This window comes from Bubalus kerabau, chromosome 3 (assembly GCF_029407905.1).
Source record: "Bubalus kerabau isolate K-KA32 ecotype Philippines breed swamp buffalo chromosome 3, PCC_UOA_SB_1v2, whole genome shotgun sequence".
NCBI classification, from domain to species: domain Eukaryota; kingdom Metazoa; phylum Chordata; class Mammalia; order Artiodactyla; family Bovidae; genus Bubalus; species Bubalus kerabau.
Genome location: NC_073626.1, coordinates 28,048,513 through 28,075,490, shown reverse-complemented (window position 1 = coordinate 28,075,490; position 26,978 = coordinate 28,048,513). Strand labels below are relative to the sequence as shown.

General features: G+C 40.2%; 1 protein-coding gene across 1 annotated transcript in view; it reads right to left on the bottom strand.

The window, feature by feature from the left end:
- PKHD1 (PKHD1 ciliary IPT domain containing fibrocystin/polyductin) overlaps positions 1 to 26,978 on the bottom strand; it is a 440,275-nt gene that overhangs the window by 180,579 nt on the left and 232,718 nt on the right. Inside the window, exons 49-50 of the mRNA XM_055574400.1 lie at positions 18,575 to 18,640; positions 12,267 to 12,395 (exon numbers count right to left, since the gene is read on the bottom strand). Of these exons, the coding sequence (XP_055430375.1) occupies positions 12,267 to 12,395; positions 18,575 to 18,640 (195 nt within the window). The remainder of the gene's footprint in view (positions 1 to 12,266; positions 12,396 to 18,574; positions 18,641 to 26,978) is intronic.

The following is a 26,978-nucleotide window of genomic DNA, read 5'->3' as shown; positions in this document are numbered from 1 at the left end:
CCCCCCTTGAAATTACACAATCTATATTATCATATAAAGGGCTCTGAAAAAATCAGATGCAAGAAATAATTTTTCTGTGTTTAGTCCCAAATTTCCCCAAGTTATTTGATGTTGGTATCCTTCTTATGGGCTTCACTGGTGGCTCAGACAGTAAAGAATCCGCCTGTAACGTGGAAGACTTGGGTTTGATCCCTGGGCTGGGAAGATTCCCTGGAGTAGGAAATGGCAACCCACTCCAGTATTCTTGCCTGGAGAATTCCATGGACATTATGTGTGATGCTTATAAACAGCTAATTTCATAGGAAACAATTTGAGAAATTCTGGGTAAACTTACCACAGCTACTGCTACTGCTAAGTCACTTCAGTCGTGTCCGACTCTGTGCGACCCCATAGACGGCAGCCCACCAGGCTCCCCCGTCCCTGGGATTCTCCAGGCAAGAACACTGGAATGGGTTGCCATTTCCTTCTCCAATGCAGGAAAGTGAAAAGTGAAAGTGAAGTCGCTCAGTCGTGTCCTACCCTCAGCGACCCCATGGACTGCAGCCTTCCAGGCTCCTCCGTCCCTGGGATTTTCCAGGCAAGAGTACTGGAGTGGGGTGCCATTAAAAGGTAATATCTAATGATTGTTTTAGCCTTACAATATGGTTAACCTAGGTAGAATCACATCATTCTGGTCCTAGTTTTGATGGTATATGCTTTCATAACTTTCTGCATGTTTTCTACAGCAGTTGTTAATGTTATTAGTTTATAATGGTCACTTTGAGGGGGAGTTTTAATCACTCTCACTCTCTTTGACAGCCTGAAGGCAGTGAACTCCTCAGGGCCTATGTGGACTCTTAATAAGTCAAACATAGGAATCTCCCTTCTAAGGGAACATTCCGGAATACAAAAAAATAAATTCTGAGAAATATTCACATAAGTGTAAAACAAGAGATTTTTTAATGTGTTTTCAAATAAAGTTTAAAAAAACCATCAGAGTTACCAGTAAGACCTCATTACTGGGCTCCAAGGAAGCCCTGGACATCCAAGAGAGATCACTTATATGGCTGGAAATCGATGCCAGCTACTAATAGAGCTCATCCAAGCCTGCCAACCAGTGTGAAAAACATGGCCTGCCCACAGGGTTCAAGTCCCATGGCCTGAGGACTCTGCCCCAAAAGGGAGCATCTTGATAGCAAGACAGCCATCCAGGCAAAATGGTCTTCTTATGCAAAGGTTCTTGTGACCTGGGCCCTACTTCTCCCAGTGAGGAACAGAATACCTTTACAAGGAGAGAAGGGATCTATGGCAGCCCTTTTTGAAGAATATCTACAATGGCAACATCGACATTATGGTAGTAATTAGCACAGAACTAGATAGCGTTATTTAATGTTCTAGTAAAGAAGCATATATATTATCACATCACAAATTCAATTTTTAGTATTTTGATAGCTGGATCGACATAACTGCTTTCTTTTATAAGCCTATTCTTTTTTATGTATTAAAAATATTATTTTGAGATTGGATCCAGGCTTCATGAGACTGCTAAAGGAACCAAGGGCACACGAGTAGTTCAGAAACCCTGGGTTGCGTAAAAGCGTGGTGACCCCCAAGGGTCAACAGAGAACTGCTGTGCTCGTCCACCCCTTCTGGCTGGGCTGTACCTCTAATGGGCAAACTTCTTATCTTTAAAGCTCTGCATGTGAAGACACTCCGAAAGCTCCCTCCAGAAAGTATAATCAATTCAAGAAATGGCAACTATACCTAAACCAATAATTGGGAAATCATGAATTATTTAATTCGACATTCCAAGAATATCTGCATGGAAAACAGACCATAAAGTAAAGAGAAAAAGAAGTAATTCGATTAGAGCAAGTGAAAAAAGCCCTGCTCTAGATTAAGGGCCCCGTAGGCAGCTGTTCCTTCCTCCGCTCAACTTCCCCGGCCCCAACCAGGAGGTAAAATACATATGCAAGCACTCAGGTCCCCTTCTCTTGTAAGAAATGCCTGTGTCTCCTCAAAGAATATTAATTCCACGAGGCAAATTTCTTAGGGGAATAAAGCAAGGTAAAAATATAGGTTTCTGCATTGAAGTCAAGGAAAAATTTCATTAATTCTCAGCAAATTTGTGGCCGTGCAGATAACAGACTACGGGGTCGTTAAGAACTTGAAAGCTGATTTCTTAGTAAGGCGACCAACTTGTTCTGGTTTGTCTTGGACTTTTCAGGTTTTATCGCTACAAGTCCTGTGTCCCAGAAAACTCCTCAGTTCTGGATAAACCAGAGTAGTCTGTCGCTCTAATTACTAATGACTCTAAAGAGATGAGTTCCTAAGATCAACACCCCAAAGTAAATATCAAAATCTCTGGATGCTGCTTTCACTATTCTGAATTTGAACGGACTTCACCAATGTACTCTGATGGGCTGCGGCTGCTGCTGCTGCTGCTGCTAAGACGCTTCAGTCGTGTCCGACTCTGTGTGACCCCATAGACGGCAGCCCACCAGGCTCTGCTGTCCCTGAGATTCTCCAGGCAAGAACACTGGAGTGGGTTGCCATTTCCTTCTTCAGATGGGCTACTATTGCCTGTTAAAAATATGACCATAAATTCTTACCTTCAGAACTAAACTCACTTTAACAATTATATACAGTCTAAATTTTTATTAAAAATGCATCTATTGTGTTGATTTATATTTTTGTAATACTGTATCCCTTTAGGAAATGATAATGTTACCTTAGAGAAAATAGCATGTTCTATTTTCCCAGACTGACTGAGCTATACAAATTGACCAGTTCTATTAGACTAAGCTTATTATATAACCTATTAATTTGGAACACTTGGCCATATTCTAGAAACAAAGTGTATATGGACAACTGGGCTGCCACACTAGAAGTGTTACTACTGTCTCATCAGGGAGTAACTAATTGCTTTTAGTTTTAACAAATTTTATTTCTTTTAATTTCCTCCCTTGTGAAGAAAAGGCAACTCTCATACACTGCTGGTGGGAATGCAAACTGGTGCACCCACTGTGGAAAATAGTATGGAGGTTTCTCAGAAAACCAAAAATAGAACTACCATATGACCCAGCAATTCTATTCCTTAGTATATATCTTAAAAAAAGGCCACACAAAATACTAATTTGAAAATATACACACACCCAATGTTCATAGTAGCATTTACAATTACCAAGATAGGGAGCAACCTAAGTGTCCATCAATTGATGAATGGATGAAGAATTAGAACCCAAAGGTCCAGAAGGGTCACACTTCTGGGAGACTGGAGTTGGGAGTTTGTAAACTTATAAAAGTAGTGATTCTGTGGGTGGGGTAAGTACCAAAATAAACCCTGAGTCTCCTACACACTTCATACTTGCTGATAGTCCCCCTACCCAAATTATGATCTGAAGACCCTGGAGAAGTATGCGCCCTCCTAAAAAAGTGCTATGATCCTAATACTAATGGACTATGACAATGAGTGTGTTTCTTAGGTGAGTAAGGACAGAAAAGAGTTTGAAAACTGCTCAATTAAACTGAAACTCCAATTAGTTACAGCAAGTTAGCAAGCCATAAAGAGTGTCAGGGTCTACATGACTTGGGTCCTGAGAGAAGATTCTAAGTGAGTTCTAATTAGTCCAGAAACAAGTGCTGTGACTGAGTCAAACAGACTGATAAATTGAGATTCAAGAAAGGATATCAACTTATTTTAATATATTTTTATTATGTTCCTTTTCTCACTTGCAGGAAATTAAAAAATCTCTGCTGTTATTTTAACTGAAATTTAATTTTTATGGGGAAAAATATACAGCTGGAAAAATACTTTAAAAAAAAATTCAACTCTTGGTTTTCCAGCACTGACAAGCATGCCCTGTCACAGGTCTGGGTCGGTAGTCAGGGCATCAGTGTTACTCATTTGTAAAAAGCCATTTGAATCACAATCATCCCAACTTAAAGGAACTCCCTAGACTTCAAGTATGTCTCTCAAGAGTAAACCTATTTGAAGGACACAAATTATCTAAAATAGAGCAAATAAAGCAACAGTTTCTTTCTTATAAATTTTAGCAGACAATTTGCAACCCTGGTTTGAAAACAAGGAAACTGAAATCCTATTCTTATCCTTGATACAAAAGTTCATATATGTTTGGATAATGATAATAATGTGGTTCATAGGATTTTACAGTTTATAGACCACTTGCATTATTTTAGCTCATCTGAGTGTCACTAAGTTCCCTACCAGTTCAACAATTCTATTAACATGTATCCATATTTTACATATATATTAATGTTTACTTAATACAAGTAAATCCATAGAAAAATGCCTCAAATAAAACTAAATTGCTTGATAATCATTCAATTCACCCAAGGATACCATATTGCAAAGGATTTTGCACTTAGATTGCCTTAAATAGTAAGCTTCTGTGGTATATTCTTAAATAACTGAATATATGAAAAGTCAGGTTACATTAAGCCTTTCGTAACTATTTGAGGAGGTCAGTAGAAATACTTGCCCCAAGGAGTTTGGGATCCTGATATTTCCTTCTTGAGGGAAGGACATAGCCTCAACACCCTTCACCATAAGGCAAGGTTCCCAGAGGTCTGCGCTCCCCTCCAAGAAACTGCCTAAAAGAAGGAGATGAATACACTATCTAAAGATCCTTGGATCTCTGGTTTCAAATTTTCTTTTTACTTGTTTATTTTTATTTTCTATTAATACTGATTAAAATTTCTGTGTCAAGTATCTCTTGAAATCGTATTTGTTCTTCCCCACACAATCTTAAAGAATTAGCTTTCACACTCACGTCCTAAATAAGGTAAAGGAAATGTTGACTGTTGTCCTTGCAGACATTTAATTTCTGCCCTGAAAGAAGCAAAATGTTCAACACACTCATGCTCTACTTCTGCCCTCATGCCAAGGCACCCCTCTCTCCCAAGAAGAGGCTTCTGGTCGTGCATGTAGAGAATTGGACACAGGTTGCAGCCCAACACTGCCATCCTTCAGACATCTCAGGGTGAGAAATCCCAGATCAGGGCTCTAATTATGTTCAAGGGTTGAAGAACCCCACTCTGGGGACAGTGAAGAAGCAATATCATAACACCCAGCATGGTAGATAGTAGAGAATAAACTAAAATCCTTTGACCAGTCTGTCTCCTGGTGTTCTTCAATTTCTGACTCACATAAGCCAACAGAATCTAAATAATGTCTGCCCAGAGAGAGAAGACAGCACAAATTGACAAGACCCTAAACACTCAAACCTTTTGAATTAAGTCAGGTACATCTGCTCTTAATTACATGTGTGCACATGCACTCACATACATAAACACATGCACAGTGGTAGATTAAAGACAGCTGCAAGTTCTTTGCTATTCCTCTCAATGAAAGTACAGCCTAATTCTCCTCCTTTGTACCTGGGCAGGCTTTAGTGCCCTGCTTGAGCAAGAGAGTGTGATGGTCATGATATTCTCAGTCTGTTAGTCTGGCTTGGAAGGTATGTAGCTTTCTTCCTGGTCTTTTACCTGTTTAACATTCAAAAAAGTAAGATCATGGCACCCAGTCCCATCAATTCATGGCAAATAGATGGGGAAACAATGGAAACAGTGACAGACTTTATTTTCTTGGGCTCCAAAATCACCATGGGCAGTGACTGCAGGCATGAAATTAAAAGACACTTGTTCCTTGGAGGAAAAGCTATGACAAACCTCGACAACATATTAAAAAGCAGAGACATCACTTTGCCGACAAAGGTCCATATAATCAAGGCTATGGCTTTTCCAGTAGTCATGTATGGATGTGAGAGTTGGACCATAAAGAAGGCTGAGCACCAAAGAATCGATGCTTTCAAACTGTGGTGCTAGAAAAGACTCTTGACAGTCCCTTGGATTGCAAGGAGACCAAACCAGTCAATCCTAGAGGAAATAAAGCCTGAATATTCATTGGAAGAACTGATGCTGAAGTTGAAGCTTCAATACTTTGGCCACCTGATATGAAGAGCCAACTCATGAAAAGATCCTGATGCTGGGAAAGATTGAGGGCAGGAAGAGAAGGGGTGACAGAGGAGGAGACACTTAGATGACATCACCAACTCAATGGACATGAGGTTGAGCCAACTGTAAGAGACAGTGAAGGACAGGGAAGCCTGACATGCTGCAGTCCATGGAATCACAAAGAATCAGACATGACTAAGCAACTGAACAGCAACAACTTAACTGCTCACTTGGAGGGAACTCCTTTTTAGGATGTTCCTTCTTGGAATCCAGCTACCACGCTATTAGAAAACCCAAGACCACATAGAAACCCATGTGGAGAGGAACTGAGTTCTCTTAGCTGACTGCCCTGGTCGAGCTCACAGCTAATAACAAGGGTCACCTGCCAGCTGCATGAGTGACCTCTCTCGGGCCACCCAGACATGCTGGGACCTTAGATGAGCCCAACCATAATCTGACAGCAATGCATGAAAGACTCCAGCATGAAGATCCCAAGTCTAGCCCTTCCCCACAAAATTATGAACAAAATAAAAGGTATGTTTTAAGCTATTAAGTTTCTAGGTGGCTTTTTAAGTAATGACAGATTTCCAGAACACTCACACTCCTGTAATCAGCATAGTGAAGACGTGCATCCACCATACAAAGAACCCCAGTAACTCAAGTTTAAATTAACTCACCCTTCCCACTTGCTAGCAATCCAGAATATATGGGGGTGATTCTTTGTGTGCCTTTCTGTTTGATCTAACTGAAAAAATACCAGAATTCTGAAACTATTTGAGACAACACTGGTATTTATAGTATTTGGTTTCTGATTGACGTTGCAGACCCAAATCTCTGTATTATGAACATCTTACCCTAAACTACTTTTCATTTCAGGTAAGAAAAATAAGTAAATCAAACTAATAATGCTCTACTTAGAACAGTTTGTAAAAATTTCTTCCCCAGAAAAAATTATTTCCTGATTTGTGGTCATCTTAACTCATATCTCCAACCTTAATGCCTTGCGGTTTAACAAGGAAATTCATTAAGCACTGTTGATTTTGAACATCACAGGACTTTGATGAGCCTCACTGCCATTTAAAGTACCCAAGTATTGAAAATCAGGACAAACAGAGGAACTATTATGAAAGAAAACCAGTACTTCCCCATTCATCTCTTCAAATAAGGACAGTTCAAAGTAATACGGGAAAATGGAACACAGTGAATTCTACCACACATACACGCAAAAATAAAATCATGCTGGAGGCTACATGATATCATATCTGTACCCTTCAGAACAGAATCCTGCCCCTTAGAATTATAACACATTTTCCTTTCATTAAGCCTGCTCTGTGTCAACTGGGTGTCATCCTGTCGTGGCTGAGACTTCTTCAGAGAAAGAACTGGAAGCATCAAATCCTCACAGGTCAGTTCAGGATAAAACCTGGAGTACACGCTAGTAGGATCATTCGTGAAGTTTTGAGATTTGCATGGCTTATTAGAACTCGTTTTCACTCTGTGAGATGTTGTGAACACATCTAGACCAATTCTCCTAGTATTTAGATGGCAAAGACAACCAGATATACTTGTTTGCGTGAAGCAAAGTCATCATAAACTAAACTACAAAAGCCAATTCTTCACGATGACTTCAGCTCACTCCATAATACCACCAAGAAGAATTTACAGCTTTTTCAAAATCCAACGTCTATAAAGACAGAATGCCTCGAAGGAAAATGGTACCATACTTAAAATAGTGATATCTTTTATTAGTACAGTAAAGTCCTATTTTTATGGAATAGGATGGGTCTGAGGTCATTCCATAAAATTGATTTCCCAGAAAATGGAAATAGGCAATTTACCCTAAGAATTTTATTGAAAAATTATGCTATTCTATTTGAATAATGATGGGAATGTTCTACACATTTCCTTTATTAATGAATTAAAATACACAAAACATCATAAAATTATATTAGAGGTTCAAAAGTATCACTTAAATCTTCTTTACCAGTCACTTTCATTTTGTAAAATCAGCAGTTCCATTAAAATCGTATTATGTAAAAATGGGTTTTTACTGTAATAATAGTTATTACCTATTTAGCTTCCAAGGATGTTGTGAAAATTAAATAATAAGCCATTGGAAAGCAAATACAAAGTGTCGCTAATACCAGAGGCCAAGAGGGGCAGCCAGATGGAAAAATGAAAGAAAAGAGCACCTGACACATTAAAAACCACAGCTTTCATCTCTGATTCCATTATCGCCAACACTCCATACAGTGGTCATGTGTGCTGACGTTATCTCATTTAATCCTTTCAACATGATGATGTGTTAATTATAGCCCTCATGTGGTCAGAAAGTGAACGTGGGAAACGTTTACACTTGTCCCATATCATGCAGTTTGTAAATGTCAGAATCTGAATGTGAACCCAGGTTTATCCTAGTCAAAAGCCCATCCTGCATCTCCTAAAGCACTGCTTCCTCCCCAGTTCACCCTCATAATTGGCCTTCAGTTTTTCACCCCGTCCATCAAGGTCCTCCTCAAATGCCTCTTGCTCTGCGAGGCCAGCTCTCTTCTCACCCGAGACACTTTGATTCTAAACACTTCTGTTCATTACAGCTGCGTGTTGTATTATTACACTTTAGTATGTGTTTTATCAACCCAGCTAATTTACCAGCTGCTTGAGATCACAGCTGATCAGAGGTCCTGGTTCAGTGCCTTGAACACAGTGAGTGTTCAGTTATTGTTGGTTAAACTGAATTGGAAAAGGAATGTTAACTTGAATTAGAACTACACCTGCTACCAGATGCAAAGCGGGTACTTCCACCAATGGCTCATTGCATCAGATACCTCTTTGGGGAGTTTTTCCAGCTTCTCTACGTGTATGCACCTAATGAGAATGTAGTGAGATTGAATGCGTCCTGGAGAATATCTGACAGATGCCAGGTATTCAATAAATAGTATTTTTTAATTCAAAGTGAAGGGAACAATGGAAACAGTAAGTAGAGAAGTATAAATTCAGTATAATATGGAGTCTGATCTGAGTGTATCAGAGCAAGTAGGAATGGTGAGTTTTTTTAAAATATATGTGGTAAAGAGGTAAGGCTCTGGAATCAAACTGTCTGCTTCCCTCTGCCAGCCTTTCCTCTTGTTATCTGGCAGAAACTTGGGAAGTTACTTAACCTCTCTGGGTACCAAATCCCTCAGTTATTAAAAAAAAAAAAGAAGAAGAAGAAGAAGATAACAACGGGATCCAACTCAAAGTAGTTGTGAGGAATAACTGAGAAGATCCATGTAGAACACTTAGCACATACCCAGCACTCAAATTACAGTTGCTGGGACCATCATCATTATCATCAGGAAAATCTTAATTCTTAGGACTCTGTTCAAAGGAGAAAGCGTTATTTTCTATAGACCTGTATAATCCTGCAGTTGCCCTGGGTCAATCCTATGAAACCCACAGATTCAGTTCTGGTGTTAAATTACAGACGGCAGCCTGGAGACCGTGTGCTTCATTCAAGCAATACTTGGTGTCTCTTTTGTGCCAGACTTGAATGAACAAACTCTCTTGATTTCGAGGAAGCAAAGGAGGAAAGAAAACAGAGCAGCCAGGAAAAAGGTCAAGACGGTAAAACCACAAGTAGAAAGAGGAGGTCAATTCAACCCTAGGGGCCATCAAAGGTCAAAGTATCAGGGTTTGCCAAAAATCAAAAGGGAGAAGTAATCCATCAGAGCTCCTGCATTAGACCCTCAACAGAACAGATTTCAAACATTGGCTACTTTCAGATAATTTTCTAGAATTATCAACAGACAGGGCTTTTTAGAGGAGAGAGGCAATAAGAAGTAAGGATTTCATTTATTATGTATCACAAATCTGTTCTCATTCACTTATTTTCCAATTGGAAACTAAATAATGAACAATAATGGTAGGTTTTAAAAATCTTAACTTTCACTTTTACAATAATGCTGAAGGACCAACTGGGAGACACTTCAGATATCCCGTATTTGTGCCCCACCCCCGCCTTTTTCCAAAGCACTGATTTGTGCTCCTTAAGAGCAACTTTGTGAAGAATTTGGGTCCATCTTACAAGCTGACCATAAAGAAAGGAATGAAGGAAGATGGAGAATGCCAGGGACCGGGAAACCAGGACACACAGTGGATACAGACAACAGCAATGCCAAGCAAGAAAGCAAAGACTGCTTGTCGCTCAGCATAAAGGTCCCAAAGGATACTAAAAGCTTGGCAACCTTCAAAAGCTTCTTGTGCTTCCTGCTTGGGGTGGGGGAAACAGCTTGCTTAGTGGGAAAAACCATAGCCCAGGGCCAATCCACTGGCTACATTCATCAAAGAGATGGCTGAGACAGAACAGATTTTTCCTTCCGTATAGGAATGACTCATGAGCTTGTTTATTCAAAAAGTTCCATCCTCCATGGAGAGAGGTGGGTGATAGGGGGTGGGATGATAATAAGCAGTTTAAGTTTGTATCGGTCAGCCCCCTCCTCCAGCCGTCATCTCTATGTATCATATGCACCCCACCAATACCCAGAAGGTGGTCAGTATGTTTTGATCTTTCTGCCTGCTCGTCCCATCATGAATAAAGCAAACGACACCACCACTCTTTTTGTTTACTCATAGGTCGTGAAGAGTCAGACACGACTGAGCGACTTCACTTTCACTTTTCACTTTCATGCATTGGAGAAGGAAATGGCAACCCACTCCAGTGTTCTCTCCTGGAGAATCCCAGCGATGGCGGAGCCTGGTGGGCTGCCATCTATGGGGTCGCAGAGAGTCGGACACGACTGAAGCGACTTAGCAGCAGCAGCAGCAGTCCTTTTAGAAAGGGAATGTACTTGATTGGTTAAGAATAAGGACTTTGAGACAGACTGCCTGTGTCAAAATCCTGACTCTGCTGAATTGCAAACTGTGTGACCCTGGGCAAGTTCCCTAACCACCCTGGGCCCCTGTTTCTATGTCAGTAAAAATGGGGATGATGATAATATTACTTGTATTGCAGAATTATTATGAAGATTAAATTAGTTAATATATGAAGAATGATTCCTGAATATTGTTAGTTGTCAACCTGTGTTTAATATTGTGTGTGTGTTAGTGACTAAGTCGTGTCTGACTCTTTGAGACCCCACAAACTAACCCTCCAGGCTTCTCTGTCTGTGGGATTCTCCAGGCAAGAATACTGGAGTGGGTTGCCATTCCCTTCTCCAGAGGATCTTCCTGACCCAGGGATTGAACCTGGGTCTCCTGCATTGCAGGCAGATTCTTTACCATTTGAGCTACAGGGAAGAACTTCTTTAATATTTTAGCATATTATTATTTCACAGATGACTCAAGTACTGATCCTCTTTTATTCAGTATTATCTTTAGAAGTTCAAATTAAATCATAAATGGAAATAGGTCTTTTAGAGAAACTATATCTGTTCTATGAAGAATATTCTTCTCAGGCTAGGAAAATTTTCTGGGAATTTCAAGAATTCTCTCTTAAGAAAGAAGAATTTTACAAGTATGATGCGTAAATCTGTATATCTGAGGAATCATCTTTCCCTTCTTATTTAAACAAAAAGAGAGTTCTAGGTAGAAGTGTGTTAGTCGCTCAGTCATGTCTGACTCTTTGTGAATCCATGGACTATAGCCCGCCAAGCTCCTCTGTCCATGGAATTCTCCAGGCAAGTATACTGGAGTGGGTAGCCATTCCCTTCTCCAAGGGATCTTCCCAACCCAGGGATCAAACCCGGGTCTCCTGCGTTGCAGGCAGATTCTTTACCATCTGAAGCCACCAGATGGATTGATGAAAAGATAGGTGAGAGACTGGAGAGATGATGGATTGATAGAATGTTGCTTTTCTATTTTATTTATCTGTTCCTTTCCTATCATCTTTGAAAAACCGTGGCAATAGAAGACCTTGTCATTTCTCAGTCCCATGTTTAAAAGATTCACAAATGCAAAAGAGCAGGAGGCATTTACAAACTGCTTCTTTCCATACTCTCCTTGTCTTTCAAATATAAGAACACTAAAATTTTCTATAAATCTGTTCTTGGATATATTAGAAAAATCATCCAGTTAGTGAATTAGTCTAATTCCTTTTGGCATGGGGCTATTTACCCCACCTTTAATGAAGGTAGGCGGAACTATCTTTTCCGGGTTTACTGGGTTATTAAATTCCTCTCTTGTAATAACCCAAAAGAGAAGGTTGTAGACATAATTGCCTATTTATTTTCACATTCTTTACCGTGTTGTTCAGAATATCTAAACGACAGATAATTCCCAGATTGGCCTGATTCAGTCTATCTGTGATTATTCACACCATGGATTGTTTCGCTTACTGGATAAAATCAGGACGTCTTCCCCAGGGCCTGGACTGGCACCGCTGTGTCCTCCCCAGCCCTCAGCCACGCCTTCCCATGCTTCAGGGAGGGACCATTTTAAAACTGACTCTGGTACAGAGGTAGAAGCTAGAAAACAAAAGGAAAATAACAAGGGTAATGATGAAAATCTGACTCATTATGATAACTTGCAAATTCTATCCTATATTAAGATCCTGGTGACATTTTCACTTCCCACAAAAAGCTGCCTTCAGATATTTATATTAATGAAAACATTTATCATGTATAAAATAAGTAATTATTCAATCCTTGGATTACCTCCACTTGAAGGGAAAATGTATTCTACTTTTGCAATTAAACACTTGTGTTTTGCCTTTATTATGAATAGCACAGCATATGTTTAGCATGAGCCATTTGTAAAATGCAAATACAGAAAGAAAAAGAAAAATAATAATTGCCTACTATCTCACCACCTAGAGATAACTGCCATTAACCTTTTATTTGTGTTTCCTTCAAGATTCTCTCAGCATTTTTATGTAATTTAGATCATATAACTTGTAATTTTACATTCAGTTCTTATTTTACTTGGCATATTTTCTGGGAGATTCATAAATTCACATAATGAGAGAAAGAATCTCCTCTAGTACTTGCTAACTTCATAAGCATAAATAATGAGTGCCTCCTCTATCAGAACTGTCCTAAAAAAACAGTGAAATAGTGCAAAAAGAAATAAAATGTCATGCTTGCCCCCCAGGAGGTACTAACATTGTGTAAGTATGTAAGTAAATACTAGGGGGATAGAATTCTGAAGGGAATTATCTTTGATGGTACCTGACCAAGGCAGGCAGTGAGACCTCACCAGGGGAGGCTTCCTGGAGTCGGAGCATCTGAGCTGCACTTAAAGGCTTAGGATCCAATGAGGTGAAGGGGGTGAGGATATGAACTGAGAGTCTGCCCTCTAGAGGGATGAACACAATGGATGGCAAGAAATGAGAGATCATGTGGAAGGAATACAAGCAATCTGGTATTGCTGAGTCACACAGTCGCAAAGAGGCGGGTGATAGGGCCAGAAAAACAACCAGAGGTCAGAGCAGGAAGGGTAACAAAAATGCCAAGGGTCAGCCGGGGGTTTCCAGCGTAGGTGGTGCCTGGTGGAGATGCCCATTAAGACCCACATTTGATTAAATCAGTTTGGGCCATTTAAAGTTTGGGGTGTCTTTGAGGCCTCCAGGTAGAGATGCACAGCAAGCAGGGGATGGATGTGAATCTGAAGGATGGGAAAGAACTCTGAATCTGAGAGATGGATCTTGGCATCATTGGCCCAGAGGCCATATTTGAAAATCTGAGGATGGGTTGTGAGAGCTCCTTGGGACTACAGTGTGGAAAGACAAAATGCCTAAGGTCAGAACCATGGAGAACACCTGACTATTTTGTCTGTATGAACCCAACTCCCTGCTGGTTATGGTCTAATTAGGGCCCCAGGATAACTTAAAAATACATGGATTATGGTCAAGTAGAAATCCTAGACAATTTAATTAGCACAAAATATATCCCACACCATGGAAACCAGGTGATGTCTTGGAACAAACTTTATTGTGAAAGAGGTTTTAGAAATATTTTATATTTATCTACTATTATATAATAAATCATAGTGGAAAAGCATAAGAAAATAATATTATATATATATATAAATATGTTGCTATACACCAGAAACTATAGATCAACTATAAATTTATAAATCAACTATACTTCATTTTTTTAAATAAAATTTAAAAAATAGAAATATTTTATAAATACCAATAATATAATACATTCTTACAAAGAAACTTTCTAAGTTTCTTTTCAATTTTGTTTTCTTTCCAGTACTATACTCTAAATACCCAGATGGTGATAGGATGGGGATATTTGTTGAGGTGGCCACTAACAGACACCACAAAACAGAAAGAGATGTTCTCATTTCCAGTGATATTTTAAACAGGCAATGATCAGGTTCTTTAAAACCCTACTCCAAGCCTCAAAAACCCTTAGTTGTTTCAATTTTGTATCACACGTTAGAAACATTCTTCATTTTTGTCATCTTCACTCTTTTCTATGGGAGGGTTAAACCTGTCTTTAACTGAACAAACTAAATCTTGAAATTGCTATTCTAAGAAATGTTATGATGAATGAATTTGATTATTTTATACCATCTTGCCTTAAAATAAGAACACTTAATAGAGAAGGACAGGTTTAGTCTCCTGCAGTTATGAGATGTCTATACAGTTAACATCAGGTTTCCAGGTGACTATTTTTAATACAGAAAGGAGAGGAGAGGAAAAGAAGCCTAAAGAGTTAAAGCTATCAGCTATATACATGGAGAACCAGAAGAGAGGAATGTCTTGGAAGACTAAGAAATAAAGAATGTCCAGAGAGTAGAAGTGATCTTGTTAATAGCAAAGTTCCAATAAGAGAAGGAATAAGAAGTGGCTGCTGAATGTGACAACCAGGGCATGGGTGATCAAGAGGAAGAGAGTGTCAGTGGAGTGCTGGAGGTGGAAACCACTTGAATTACAGCAGACTTAGGAGTACACTAGAAGTGAGGAAGAAAAGACATTAGGTCTGATCATGCAAAACACTTATTGAGGAAAGGATCTGAGATCCTGAGCCTTTGATCTGTCTTCCTACTTTTTAGATACATTAGACTTATCTTAAAACTGGAGTCCATGAACACTGTTCAAGACCAACGTTTCCCTCTCAAATTTGTCAGTTAACAACAGTCACCACTTGAAATGGTCTCCAATTCGTTATGTAAGCCAAATATTGCCATCTAATCCTTCATTTACCCAGCTTCTTTTTTTTTCTTTTTTCCTTTTTTTAAAAATTAATTAATTTATTTTACTTTACAATATTGTATTGGTTTTGCCATACATTGACATGAATCAGCCATGGGTATACATGTGTTCCCCATCCTGAACCCCCCTCCCACCTCCCTCCCCATCCCATCCCTCTGGGTCATTCCAGTGCACCAGCCCCGAGCACCCTGTCTCATGCATCGAACCTGGACTGGTGATTCATTTCACATATGATATTTTACATGTTTCAATGCCATTCTCCCAAATCACCCCACCCTCACCCTCTCCCACAGAGTCCAAAAGACTGTTCAATATATCTGTGTCTCTTTTGCTGTCTCACATACAGGGTTATCATTACCATCTTTCTAAATTCCATATATATGCGTTAGTATACTATATTGGTGTTTTTCTTTCTGGCTTACTTCACTCTGTATAATAGGCTCCAGATTCATCCACCTCATTAGAACTGATTCAAATGTATTCTTTTTAATGGCTGAGTAATATTCCATTGTGTATATGTACCACAGCTTTCTTATCCATTCATCTGCTGATGGACATCTAGGTTGCTTCCATGTCCTGACTATTATAAACAGTGCTTTTTATGGCTCTGCATCAAGAGAAGGCTCATCTTTTGATAAGTCTGCAGAAGCAATGTCAACTTGTGGAAGACTCAGTGTCTATGAATTTTGTTTTGATTTTTTTTTTTAATTGAGAGGTACTGAACAGAAGAAGCCAGGAATGATGGAGAGGTTAACTTCATTTGCTGATAAAATAAAGTTCAAAAGATGCTAGAAGGGATGGATTGACTTGAAATAGGAGAAAGGCTGACAGATTTCAAAGCCAGAAGAAAGGAAATAAACCTGATCTGTGGGGAAAGGGAGGGCAAATTTAGGAAAAGAGTATCCAATCATCTGCTGCTGCTAAGTCACTTCAGTCATGTCCAACTCTGTGCAACCCCACAGATGGCAGCCCACCAGGCTTCCCCATCCCTGGGATTCTCCAGGCAAGAACACTGGAGTGGGGTGCCGTTTCCTTCTCTGTCCAATCATCTGAATGTTTGTAAATACTGTCAACAATATTTGCAATTAGACCCCACTGAAAAGACAACATAGCTGAGGTAAAAGCTCCTCAGAAATATTTTTACTTTCCCCTAATGTGAGTTGCTTCACCCTTTTCTTCTCCTTCGTCTTTTATAAAGCACCATGGACACCTAGAGAAAACCAGTGAAGTCACAGCGTCAGAGGAGCATTAAAGACCTGTATGGGGTCTTCAGAAAACTGGGTACCATCCTGACCCAGATGAGCATACATCCTTACCCCAACCTGACTAAGCACTATGCAACAGCTTTCATCAGCACCACTTTCTCTGCTTCTTCCTAACACTGCCCCATACATACTTTAATTTTTGCTTCCTTGGAGTTTCCAACGTCCCCACGATGACCAGCACAGTCTTATACACAGGTTAAGTCCTCAACGAAATAAAAGGCTAAAAGACTCTGTAGCAGAACACCTAAACCCAAAATATATTTTCTGCATTATATGTTCATTGAATCTTTTAATGGGAACATATAGATGGAACTCCATTATTTATTCCATTCTTGTTTTGTCAAAGAATTTTTGATATTGCAAACATTTTACTGTTTTTCATAGAGCTCTCCATTCAACAAAATACACATGCCATAGTTTAATTTTGACATTAGTGCTTATATCCCACATGATAGAGATCAATCAATGCCTTGGAACCATATTAATAATAAATATTTGAATATAACAAATGGTAACATACTAGTTCCATGACTCCCTGGGTCTTAGGATAGTTTTCTGTCCCAATCTATATAAGCTACAAAAATTGGCTATATATAAGAAATTTAATGTAACTCACAAATTAAAATATACCAAAAAAGGTAGCTTGAACACTTTAGGGTTTACATGGTATAACAGAAAGAACACTGGCCTGAGTTGGAAACTTGAGTCCTCATCTGGGCTCAACCACTGAATGTGACTAAGTAAACTATTTAATCTTTAGGCTTCCATGTCCTTATTTGTATAATGAGGCAGTTGGATAGGATACTTTATGGGGTTCCTTCTCTTACTAAAATTCTACAACTCTGTGAAGCATCAGCTTTCTATTCATCCAGCATGCTGCAATTGAAAGGCCAAGTGAAGCATCTCCCAGATAAACTGACCCCTGCTGAAAAGTCCCAGATACCAGCTACCCACAATGTCCTTCCAAAGAGTCCTTAGTACAGACGTCTTCACACTAAGTGCTGAGTGGCATGTTATGCTGATGAAAGCTGTCCGAACCAGGAATGGCCACCTACAGGTGGAGATGGTCCAGGATCCTCCCAGTGGACCTGGCATAAGAGCTCCCCCTACAGGTGGTTCTCTACAAAATAAGGCCTCACCCAACCAATTGCATCTCTTCTTGGGGAGTTTGAACACAAAAACAATCATAAGATACTTCTCCTTGGTAACAATTATTTTAAAAGGAACATATTCCTTGATTAATTAGTCATTTGATTGACACCACCCAGTGACCATAAGACCTCATGAAGTCAAAGAGCACTCCATCTTGCTCACCATTGTGGCCTCCTACACATCACATGGGAGGCATTCAACAAAGACTTGTGAGTCACCTAAAGGAAAAAAGTGAAAAAGGACCAGGAACACAAAGAGCAAAGGCGATGGCAGTTCACAGATATAAAAACAAAGAATCCCATTCTTCTCAGGCAAATAAGCATGGAATAGTCAAGGTCAGTTTATAGTTTTAGTGCAATACCTTAACCTTGTTAATTTATTAATTTAAATGGAGGACTTTTTAAAAAAATAAAATAAATGGAGGAATTAGATCATTTTCTGATTAGCCTGGCTGTTCTCTGACATAACACAAAAAAATGCCACTGGAAATCAAAGGAAAACTCGGCCTTTGAACAGATTTATCCCGGCTGCAAATGTATAGTTAAACTGCCTCAGAATAAACAAAAACAAACAATGTAATACATTAGAAGGTGCTTATGAGTCATTTAGTCTTTGAGAGTTTAGCTTTTATGAGTTAGGAAGATTTCACAGAACCATCTGACTTTTGGGGAGGGTTTGTTTACCCTGATTTCCTGAAATTACTGGGAACAATTAAAGTTTTGAGATACCCTGAATTTTTCTTTCCACTTGGTGGGGGCCTAATGGCCCATCTGCAGATCTGGACTCCTGTGTGCACATATGGTCCATAATTTATGAAAAGTGCTTATTTACATGTTGTAATTCTTACTTTCCAATGTTTTAAAATGCACCACTCTTATATCTTTCTTTGACATGCATACGTATATTTTAGCTGTAGGGGTGACACAGTGAGGACTTGACAGACATAACAGCATTAAGGCTGATCCCTTCCCTACAAAAAAATATGATGGGAAAAATTTATAAAATGATGGGAAGACATCTTTTTGCATCTGGCAGTTCTATTTGGTGGGTTAATACTCACCTGAAATAGTCGGGTCCACGCCTTTCCTCACCTGGAGAACTACTTTAACTTGGCCTTCACCTGAAACTGAATACAAAAGAGAATCACAACTTGGATATGATACAAAGATTCTCTTAATACACCAGATATTCATGTGTGAGAAAGATGACTTTATGTTAAATTCTCCCCAATCTAATTACATTTTCAAAATTAAAAAAAAAATGCAGTCCTTGTTAGTTAGTCTAACAATTGATTTCCAACATTTGATTTTGATTGTTTGCTTTCGATTAAACTTAATCACAGTAAGGTTTCCAAGAGAATTGGCACATAAATAATTAGGGGAAAAAAATCCTTTAACCATATGTTTTTTGGAGGCCAGTGTTGGTCAGTAGGACATCCCTCATATCCTATTTCCCTTCCACCAGTTTGAAGGCTCAGCTTTTTGAATTCACGTGTTTTTCACCAATAGAATTCAGATCACCCATGAAATGTATTTGCTTTACCTTTATCCAGGCAAATTGTCCTTTTAATGAAGTCGTTTCTCCAACCTCCTCCCCCTCCACTTTCTCCTCCTATTTTCCAAACCAACTGAACACATTTGAAAGGCCTGGGGTTCATTAATTTTAAGTGTTCAATAAATTAGTGAAAATAATCAAAAGGCCTGATTCTTTCTGATAATGACAATTTGATGTCAGTATAAACCAGTAGATTAAGCTGGGAACATATGCTCCTTTGCCAAGAGAGGCTGCTATAATTAAATAGTGAATGCATCTACAAGGTGCTCTCACGCCTGATTAATTAGTAATCAGGTGCACGAACCCCACTTTTCAGTAACACCTTGCCTCTCATTGGTTAATTACCTTTCTGCCTTATCAGATGCCATCAAGGCCAAAATCTCCCACCACTGAAGAGCCCAATGATGCTGAAGGGTGCTGCCCTTGGGCCTTGGTCCCAATCATGCCCCCCATTTGTCTCTCCCTGGAGCACTAAACCCTTTCCTCTGTGGCAGGTTTGGAGTAGACCAAGGATCATTCTTTCTAATTACAAAGCATAAGCTTCAGAACATTAAGTCCCCAAAACACCCATGATGAGACCTCTCTGATTTTATTCTTTCTTTGTTGATTATTCTCACTTTAAATTTTTCTGTAATAACCTATAGTAGAATATCATCTTCAGAAATACAGAAATACAGAATCATGGTGATATGTGAAACTAATATAATATTGAAAATCAGCTATACTTCGGTGAAAAATATTTTCCCTATTATAAAATGTGTGTGTCTGCGGCTTTCTCCTTACACCGTACACATTTTGAGACGGGGCACAATGGCCAACCTGTTCTTCATGTGTTCTCCTTCATCATTCCTTCCAAAACTTTGCTTATATTGTTTTTTTACATGATTGCCCATTTCACCCACTTTTCTAACTTAATAATAATAATTAACAATAAAGCCACCAGCTCAACATCTCATCTCTTTTTTTTTTCCCTATAATGTCTAATATGCATTCCTACTCACACTGATCTATGCATTTGCTAAAGTTGAAAAGTGCTTCTAAAACCAAACTATGATACTTATAGCAAGGTCGCTCTCAATGAGAAAATATTATTGTGCATCAACTGTGGTGAATTCAGGACTGCCTCGATCCTCAGCTCTGTCTCTAAATCTCTGAGGGAGGGATTTTTCTCCTGTACCTTAAGATCCTAGACATTGCTGGGCATGTATATCTTAACTTTCATGAACCAATCTAGATAAACTGCTCTACTCTGGATGCCAGGATTTATTAATAATTTGCCATTTCAACAAATTAAACAATTGGAGGCAGGAAATAACCCTTTTAAAGGAACTCAAAGACAAAGTAGTAAAAAATTCGATTCAATCAGAAAGAAAAGTCAAATTTATGACAAAATGACATCTAAAAACATGCATAAGTCTATAACAATAAAATACCCTTGCACAAGAGAAAGGAATAAAATATTGTAATAGAATCAAACTCTAGGAAAGGCAAATTTAAAAAAAAAATCCGAGAATCATTTGGAAAGGGAAGTTATTAGCTCATTTAAAGATGTTATAAAAATCATCCTTGTACTCACAGATATAGAAAACAAACGAATGGTTGCCAAAGGTGGAGGAAGGACAAAGTAGGAGTTTGGGATTAGCAGATACACAATACTATACATAAATAAACACAAGGACCAACTTTATAGTACAGGGAATATTCAATATCTTGTAATAAGCCATAGTGGAAAAGAATATGAAAAAGAATACGTGTGTGTGTGTGTATAGCTGAATCGCTTTGCTGTGCAGCAGAAACTAACAGAACATTGTAAATCAACTAGATTTCAATGAAAACTATTTCAATTATCCTTGTTAATAATTTCCAGGCATTTGTAAATTTTAGTACATCTGTGCCTTCTTCCTTAAGACACAGACCCTGAGGTAAAGAAAGTGAAAAAAGTCACATGTAAAGAGTCTTTTTCAAAGCTACTCTAGCAATTTTATAATGATTTATTCAACCCAAAATATATAATATTTATACTTAGGGAGAATAGAAACATCATTTTCCCCACTACATAGAGGAGGGGGTTTGAAGTAAAGGGAAAGTAATCCACGCATCCAGAATCCCCTGGTGTAAAGGATCCCACCAGCAGTGCGGCGTCCGGCGCTGACGTTAACACTGACTATACAGTCCTGACAGGCAGCAGTGATGATTACCCAGAAGATGGAAAAGGTGAACCCTGGACATCTCTAACTCTTATGATAGGCTGTCTCACTTTCCTTTGTCCACTAAAGCCCTCACCCAGGCCCTGTTACTAGTAAACCAAGGCTCCCTGGAGCAGCGAGCTGTCACGCCTGCACCCCTGTACCAGTGGCTTCCAAGCTGGGCAGATTCTGGCTTTGTTCAGCCTCTACAGGTATACAGATGGCCCCAACCTTCAGAGCAACCTCTTCCTCCACGCAGACATGAGAAGAGAAGCAGTTTCAGTAGCAGAGAAAATGCGGCACAGACACCAAAAGTAGGAAAAACGAGAAAAGTCTGATTTCCTATACCACATGCCCCCTGCGGGCTGCCTCTGAGCACGTGCGCTGATGCAGTAGGCTGCTTCTTCCCAAACACCCTTTCTAGGCTGAGAGAGACCACGGAGAGTAAACAGGAAGCTTGTGGGTGAAATTCAGCAGCCTGGATTTGAATCCTAGACCTTCCAGGTCCTCTACATGGGTAACTGACAAGTTCTGAGCCTCACTCACTTCTTCTAAAAATGGGAATCATCCTATTACCTACATCATAGGGTGATCAGGAAGAAAAGATGGGATAATCCAGGTAACATGCTTAGCACAGGACTTGATTTCAATGAACAATATGTGTGAGTCATCATCAATACTGTTATTAAGACATGCTCATTTTTCTAGGAGCCAGTTAACAAAACCAAAAAAAAAAAAAATGCTTTTACTCTTTTGACAGCTGCACCTAATCATGATGAGCCCTAGTATTCCAAGTTGTAAGCAACTTAACCAGATCCACTAAAGTTTGCTAAAGTGCTTTGACTCTATAAAAGACAGTATAAATGCAGTGTCATTTTCAATTTGGGTACATACAAAGAAGGATAAAAATCATCTGAGACTAAAGGTTTTGACTCAGGGAGAGTTTAAGAGCCTAACACAAGCTGTGATACTGTACATATGTTTTCTCAGTGCTTATGATTTCTGATTTTGTGTTTGTAAGATGAGAACGGTTAATCTCCTTTGTTTATCAATGGAAACTCACTGCTGTTGATCCTTCCCAGATTGTAAGAATATCTGGTTGGTCCTCAAAACGAAAAGAAGTCTTTAGGTCAATTATGGCCAAATTATTCTGATGAGTGCTATATGATCTAAGCTTGCTATAAACACAGACATCCAGGAGAAAGAGAAAAACGTGTAAGAAAATGGCTCCCGGTGAGAGAGGAATTACTCAAGTAGATCTGATTCTAGTGCCTGCCAGAGTGATGTGTTGTGCTGGCAAATTCTGTCCTCATGAGGGCCCTAGGGAAGAGAAAAATTAATTGATTCTCTCCCAGAGCAGGTCCCATTTTCTTTTGGAATTTTGGGGGGGAAGAGTACCTGTCTACCTGAAAAGAAAAACCACCTGGCATCTTAGCAATAGATCCCTTGCCTGTTTTCTTCTTCATTCTATCCCCTGCTCACTTGGCCTTTGAGGATTGTACAGAAAGTCTCCCTACATACAAACCTTCAAACTGCAAACTTTCAAAGACGTGCAAGTGCATCTTGTTCCAGTAAGGAACCAGAGCCAGGGCCATCAGCGTCAGGTGTCACTGAAACTGCTCCTTGCCCTCCGTCTCCTATTGCTGACCCTCCTTCAGCTCTACCGTCTCCCACCTCCTCTCCCTCCTCCAGTCAATAACTCTTCTTGCCTGTTCACTCGATGCCAGCCCCTGTGTGCCAGCTGTTGTACGGTACTACTGGACTTGTCAAGGTCCTATACTGCAAGTTTAAAAATGTTTTATTTGGGGATCTGTTCGGTTTTTATGTATTGTGTGAAAAGTATTACAAACCTATTACAGTACACTACTATGTAGCTGATTGTGTTAGTTGGGCACCTAGGTTAACTTTGCTGGACTTATGCACAAGTTACGCATTAATTATGGAACTGAATTCGCCTGTATGTAGGCAACTTACCATGCACACATTGGGACTTCTCCCTCAGCCCACCTTTATCTAGGGTGAGTCACCCTCTATCTGCATGTGGACAGAACAGAAAACAGCAACTACTTCTGTGTCTGTGAGTTCCATCCAGTCTTATCAACTCATGCCTGCTTTCCATCTCTGTGGGCCCTGGACCCACTTCCAGCACCATCTTCATGGGCCAGCTCTTGGATTGATCCTTTCTTGGCATTTTCATCTTCACTTGCCCTGTTGGCCTCTACCACTTCTCACAACTCCTGTGCCCTCCTGCTCTGCTTCTCCCTCCCTGTTCAATTCTTGCTCCCTAGAAATCAGCTCTTTTACCCAGCCACAGAGAAGGCTTTTTTGTCAACTGGTTCCTGGGCAGCTAAAGCTTGATTTGCAGGACCACACTCCTGTCTGGTTCCAGCCTCTCAGAGATAGCCACTGAGTCACCTCGGCCCTCATCACTAAGGATCTTTTCAAGACCTTCGAAGAAACAGGATACGAAAATCCTTCTAAGACTTGTGAGTCGTCTATTACTCCCAATAACATTCATTCATAAAAGGGTGTAATTTTTTAAGAGCAAAAGAATTTGATGGAGACGTTGACAGATATATCTACATTAAACAGTCCTGAGAGTTAGCTCAATTATACCTTCTTAATTAACTCAGAGAACAATCACAATTGTTATTCTGACTCAGAGCAATGTTTGCTGCACTTGCGCAGCAGGTGTGTGATTCCTGGGCCCTGTGCAGATCTACAGAACCAGAGCCTCTGGCAGGGGGGCAGGGAACCTGGAAGCAAGCATTCCAGCTGTGTGCCCAGGAGGCACACTTAGAAAGCACTTATGGAAGGAAGTTTACAACCTTTTTCGTACCCTACTCTCAAAATGCAATTTTTACTCAGAGGCAGGTGTTCTTAGCAAATGAGGAAAGGGACCCAGAATTTAAAAAAAAAAAAGATCCTTACATTCACAATTCTTACTTTTCATCATTTATACCAAAAACTTGAAGGTCAAAGTCTACTCCCAAAATATAAATGTGATGATTTTAGTAGAATAAAAGTTTTAATAGTTATGGATGTTAATATATTTTAGAGAAAGCAAGTAGGTCACTAAACCCATGATTTTATGGACATTATTGCTTAAAAAGAGATGGACTTTAAAAATAAAACAGTGTGGAAGTCAACTTAGGAAAATTATCAAGGAAGTAATGGTACAGGAGGTAGGATGTGACAAAGTGCGAAGGTGGTACTCTAATGCCTAAAGTTTAAGAAGCATTGTTAATAAGTATAGGTTTTTCCTACAAATAGAAGAAAGAAGATTTGGTTTACAAGGGTAGGAACATAAGCTTGGATTAAAGCAAAACAAAACACTAATATACTAGAAACAGCACTGAAAGTCACGATACTGGTTATACCACCGTGACCTGCATGAACCAAAGCCAACCACCAGCATCACTGAGAATGAGCTCCTTAATCCTGAGTGATTCCTAGAAAAAGTATCTGATTCTGACTCCTGGGTTTTCCTTCGTTCCTTCTTTCTTTCCTTTTCTCCATTTCTTCCTTCTCCTTTTGGAGAAGTTGCTCATAATTGGAAAGCAAAAATCACTTCTCACATCCACAGCTCCTGTTCCATTCTATTTTTGCCATAAAGGTTTGTCATGCATGTCCCTGAAGTCAACTCTCTATATTACCGGTACAAAATCCTTGGGGATCTTTGGGGAATGAGTTTTCTATAAGAATGTAAATTAATTTATTAACTAGAATGCCATAGATTGCCTCAGAGGGCCTCAACATGGGAATGGGTACAGAGTTTCAAAGGATTATGATTCTGCCCTGCTCACAGAATCCTCCCCAAGAGCTCTGGGGAGCCAGCTGAGTCTTCCCTCCTTAGATTCTGGCAAGATTCCTCCTAGAGGAGTTGCATGGGGTTTCCTAGACCCGCTGAGAAACAGAAGGGTCCAGGTAGCAGTCAGCTCCATCCCAGGACCTTAGCACTTTGAGGAGAGAGAAACCTGGGCAGTTGGGAAAACACTCCTTATTTTCAGGATCTCTCAAATTAAAGCATCTTTTCTGAGACTTTAGTGTGATGTGACTTAAGTTCTTTGGAGTAATAGGAACAGACAATAAAATCCATTTGCCTTTCTATCCACAGCCCTCTTGCCCTCATGGACAGGAGCCCCAGATTCTTGCCAAAGAGCCTGTCTTTATCCTGGTGAGTGGGACATTTGGAAATAAGCAGTGGCCAGCCTGGCTAGATGTGTCTGTTTTTCAGTCTGATGAGAAGAAGGTGGTACATGGGAGCCTCTGAGCCTAGCAGGCGGACTTTCTCAGCTGCCACCTCGCACAATATCCCAGCTCGGCTGCATCTCCGCTGCGCGAGTGGGGGCTGTGTGAACTCAGGAGGGCGAGTGTGAATAGCTCGGCATCTGATATGAATTTATCACCGGCTGCTGGTTGGGCGGGGGACAGAGCAAGGGGAAGGGGCTGTGAGTGTTTAATGCACCCTGCCACAACCCAACAGTTTGCCCTAAAGAGCCTCTTCCCTGTATAAAAAGGACGGGGTCAAAAGTAAGTTGACCTCAGACAGAATGCACGATTATTAGAAGAGGACGGTGCGGGAACAGCTGCTGGGACCCCACTGGTTCCGCATCAGGCTTCCAAGAGTCAGAATATGAATAATCAACTCAGGATTGTTTTCTCCACCCCTCTCCACCCCCACCACTTCCCCCCAACCTTGTCCTCCTGTTTGGGGCAAGTCCTATTCTACTTCTACAGGAAGAAGCATAGCCCTCCCTAGCAGCTGCAATAATTGTGTTCCTATTGTGCTGAAGACCTCCTCCTGGCCACCCCCCTACAAGTGGCCATTGTCAGCGTGGAGTCAGTGATTACACGCTCCGCCTGATGCTTTGGGGGGCCCAGCTGCCTAAGAGCTGACACACGAGCGTGTGCGGAAGGCCAGGGAGGGGGCCGGTGGAGGTGGAGGCAAGAAGTGGTGCGGGGGGAGGGAATCCCACGCCTGTGAGATGGGACTCTGACATACCAGACCTTTTGCATAAGTCAAGCCCAGAACAAATGAGGCTTTATCAGGCCCCAGTGACAAGGGGTCTCATCTGCCTTTGAAGTGGAGCAGAGCATGGGGCCTAGCAGCTTTTCCTCCTTTGGACCAAGCAAACATCCTTCTTTGATACGCTACATGCTCATTATCTCTGCCCCATTTAATGATTTTTGATTGAAGGGTGGCGGCTGGGATGCTGAGAAGATCGTTAGAGAGGCTCCAGTCCAGCCAAGCCCCGCAAGAAAGGCTTTCCTTGTGCCCAGGCCTAAATTCGGAATTTCTTAACAGTGTGCGCTTGTTCTTAGAGGCAGATAAGGGCTGAGCGTGAAATTCTTAATTAAGCAATAAATAGAGAGTGGGGTGTCAGCAGATGTACCCAGTAGCCATGGCAACGGGAATCACATGGGCGAGAGTGCTGAGACTAGATGTAGGCCTCGGGCCTGGGCCTGACTGACAGCTGAAGAATCCTACAAAGCTTGTACACCAGATTAATTAGCTGGCTAATTATTTCATAGCGTTAATGTAACTAAAAAATAAAAATAGTTCACCATGAACTGAAACATTCCTGGAGAAAAAAAAAAAAAACTGCAGGGTCAGAGGCAGTGGGAATCTGACTGCATGCGTAAAGCAGAGATGGGAGTGCTGGTGAATCCAAGACCAGAAACTGAACAAGGGGTTCTCTGGATTTGACTCTGACTTAGAAA